The 3660-nt window shown below is 40.7% G+C and overlaps 1 protein-coding gene across 1 annotated transcript; it reads right to left on the minus strand.

The window, feature by feature from the left end:
• Positions 1–2107: 2107 nt before the first annotated feature.
• Positions 2108–3322, minus strand: LOC109154428 (protein FAR1-RELATED SEQUENCE 1-like). Its single transcript, XM_019302222.1, has 2 exons — positions 2980–3322; positions 2108–2772 (listed from the first exon to the last, which is right to left on the minus strand). The coding sequence occupies exons 1-2, from the start codon at positions 3320–3322 to the stop codon at positions 2108–2110; spliced, it is 1008 nt and encodes a 335-aa protein (XP_019157767.1).
• Between the last annotated feature and the right edge of the window lie 338 nt (positions 3323–3660).

Genomic DNA, 3660 nt, shown 5'->3' on the forward strand with positions numbered 1-3660 from the left:
CATGGTTAGTGCACGCTCTAATACATTCATGTTTTTGCATTACAGTTTTATGTATATGTGCCATTTACCTTTGTGATTATTGCTTTCTTCTTTTAAATTTGCATTACAGATTTATGTATATGTACACGTTTTTTCGCAGTTGATCTTTCCGATAATAGATAAGGCGCATTATTACGTCGTTGCTGTTGACATTCGGCGCAAGAAGTTTGATTTCATCGATAACTCATCTGCGGATGGGGTATCTCTTGCCAAGTACGGGGATACCCCGTCTGTGTTGGTATTAATTTATCCTTATTGTTTGTTGGTGTTTTACTTTTAAACAGATGTCGCTTCGTTATATTATAGTCATCACGGTATTCGTTTGCCGCATTGACCATTTGTTTACTTTTTACAGAGAGATGTCATATCGGTCTTCTTTGAGGATGCTGGTTATCCGGAACTTTATGTCAAGGTGTTGCAACTAATCCCAAGGAGAGTCCGAATGTCATGGCGTGATACAAAAAATAAGGTGGACTGTGGGGTTTTTGCTATGCGTCATATGGAGACGTACATTGGTCAGTATATTGCTTCGTGGGATTGCGGTCTTACCCGGGGTGACGCGCGGGCTTTGCTCGCTCTCCGCGTGCAGTATATCTATGAAATTCTTCTATTTCATAGAAATACGCGTCGCCAAATCATTGTCAACAGTGTTGCTTGTGCTCAGTGACTGAAAGGTGGTGAATGGAAAACTTACATCTGGCAGTTGTTTACCGCATCTACATTTTTTGCATAAATGGATATTTTGCTTAATTCGCAAACATTACTCATCCGTTTTTCAATATTTAGATATCTATTTCGGGTTGTTCTGTATTCCGTTGCTTATGATGTTCGTGCAGTGTACTATTGATTACTGCTACTGTTTACAATAGTAGTATATCTACTGCTTTGTATTAACAAACACACCCAATTGCCGTTAAACATATTCCCTACCCCCATCTCTCTCATGTCTGCACGCATCAGTTTTCGAAGTTGCACATAAAATACCATTTCAACATTGAATCTAGGAACGTGTTTATGGTATATGCTAGCGTTTGCTACGACTCTAACATTATCTCGCACGCACTGGCCAACTTACACTTATAAATTTAATAACAAAAACGCATCCATGTTACTGTTTCAATCAATCGGAAACTCGCACGCACCCGGACATTCACTTGCCCACACCCAAACAAAATTCCCCCGTTGCCTTGCTCTCTTCGAACACTCTTGCCCACTTTTGATACGAGTCAGACATTACCTCTCACGCACTGGCCATCGCACACTTAGGCATTTACTTCTATTCTCACTTTACCATCCACGCATCTTTTTAATCATTTCTAAAGGTTCATTTGCATAGGTAAACGTTTGCAAACAGTTAATATAGTTCATTTTCAAAATTGCATTTTCGAATTACTGTGCCTACATTTTATACGATTAGTTGTGCTCCAACTATTACACGCACTTTTGCACGTGCTACCAATATTCTTTGCATCGTAGCTCTCTGCTTAATTTTTTATTATTTCGTTCGCCGTTTACAATTTATCACCTAAGCATTTTCCTAATCAACTCGAACGTTCTGCTGTCTTGTTTTATCGAATTCACTTAGTTTATAAATTTTTTTAATATATATATATATATATGGCTACTTAAGCACTGCTACTGCATGTCTGTATCGGTATTCTTGCTACAGCTGTAACGGTTACTCTCGCTCGGTTCGGCACAATCAAAATATTTATAAACTTTCCGGTCATATTGTCCTTATTCATTCAATCTATGTAGAGTCGTTATTATTCGATTTCTCAGACTTTATTCTTTTCATTTTTAACTACACTTAACTCAAATACTATTTTTATCGTGGGTGTTTTACCTCATTAGTCCATGCCAGTAACAACGCGAAATGTATCACAATATCATGCACCAACCGTATATAATTAATTTAACGTAGCGCATACTGCACACGCTCACCAGGATATTTGCACATACGGTACCCACACCATTTATTCAACTTAGAATCTTAAAAAAACACTTATTCTGCAAAAGTTTTTTGTTCTGTGTATTAATTATTAACGGAATAATAGATCAACTACTTTCACGGGCAGCTTCTGCTATTATGGCCATCGGCTAGTCCACATGTTTTGCATGTGCGTTTTTTCTTATAATGCTCCGTCATTGCTATCTCCCTTGCAGATTTCATTCGTTTGCCAGACCCTTTGGTTTTTGCAACGGGTGGAGGATGCACTTCTATTGTCTTTGGGGTTACGACGCCGCAATACGACTCCATTATTGCACGCTTCCCACTTACATTCAAATCGGCTCTTTCGTGCTCCCCGAATGTTGCTTCAAACTCTTCCATCCACAGTCTTATCTCCTTCATTTTTTCTGGTCTTCCTTTAGCCTTGCCCAAACATCTATGAAATATATTCATTATTTGTCCTTCCTCATTGTTGCATTGCCTAAAAGTGTTACAACCGTTCTGTTTATCTCCGTCCGTATCAGTGGGGGAGTGCTTCACGGCGTCTCGCGTCCATCGCGGTGTAATATGTTGTGGGGGGATGTCATCGATACGTTCATCTTTGAGTACGACAAAAACATGGCTACAAAGGAGACCTACTCTTGCGTACATTCTGCATGTGCATGCTATGTTGCTTCCATCTTGCACTATGACTGTGTATCGTTGCTCATTTTCATCCTCAACCATATATGTCTTCAACCCGTCTGCCTCAGTGTATGATCGAACTCGACATTTAAAACATCCTGCACTTATTTCCTTTTGGACCTCATAAAAAATAGTCAAAGTGTACACTGTGGCGGCTGATCGCTCTATTCGTAGTTTTGTCTCAAATACTGGGGTCTGCCCGATGCTACTTGCGGTCAATTCTCGGTTGTTCTTTCAGTGTTTTCTTACCGCACGCTCAAAACGGGTGAAAAACTCTACCAGGCATAGGTGCTTATTCATGTTACCCTGGAAAATCCTATTCTCCGCCTCTGAACGGGAAGTGGTACGTAGCAGCCCTCCCATGAACACATCATCGCAAAATGCGGGCACCCATGACGCACGCTCCTCGTACATACTCGTTAGCCATCGGTTTTCATGTAGGTTGTATTTCCCGATTACGAATTTCCACCCGATCTCGAATTCTGTTCTCGTTGCTTTCTCGTTCCACACAACACTATTCAATGCCCTCCGGAACTCATTATTCTTTGACATCTCAGCACCCACTTTCTCGCTAACCTTAGTCATGATGTGCCACATACAGTAACGGTGACGACTACCGCGAAACACATCTGCAATTGCAATTTTCATAGCTTAGTCTTGATCGGTTATTACTATAGGTGGAGCAGTCCCCATTGCATTCTTGAAGTGGTTTAATACCCAACTGTACGACTCCACGTCCTCCTTATCAATCAGGGCCGCTGCGAACGTCACACATCGTTTGTGGGTGTCTACTCCTGTGAATGGAACAAACACAAGGTGGTACCTGCATTCATTACATACCAATTAATCGGGTGTCACAAATTTGGCAAAACAAATCAATCGCACACATCGCAAACACATGCACAGACATACTACAATCACGCACAAACTTACAACCCACGCAAAAACATCCCTTCACCTACGTTATACGTTGTTTCACATATATC

The sequence above is a fragment of the Ipomoea nil genome, unplaced genomic scaffold, assembly GCF_001879475.1.
Source record: "Ipomoea nil cultivar Tokyo-kokei standard unplaced genomic scaffold, Asagao_1.1 scaffold2647, whole genome shotgun sequence".
NCBI classification, from domain to species: domain Eukaryota; kingdom Viridiplantae; phylum Streptophyta; class Magnoliopsida; order Solanales; family Convolvulaceae; genus Ipomoea; species Ipomoea nil.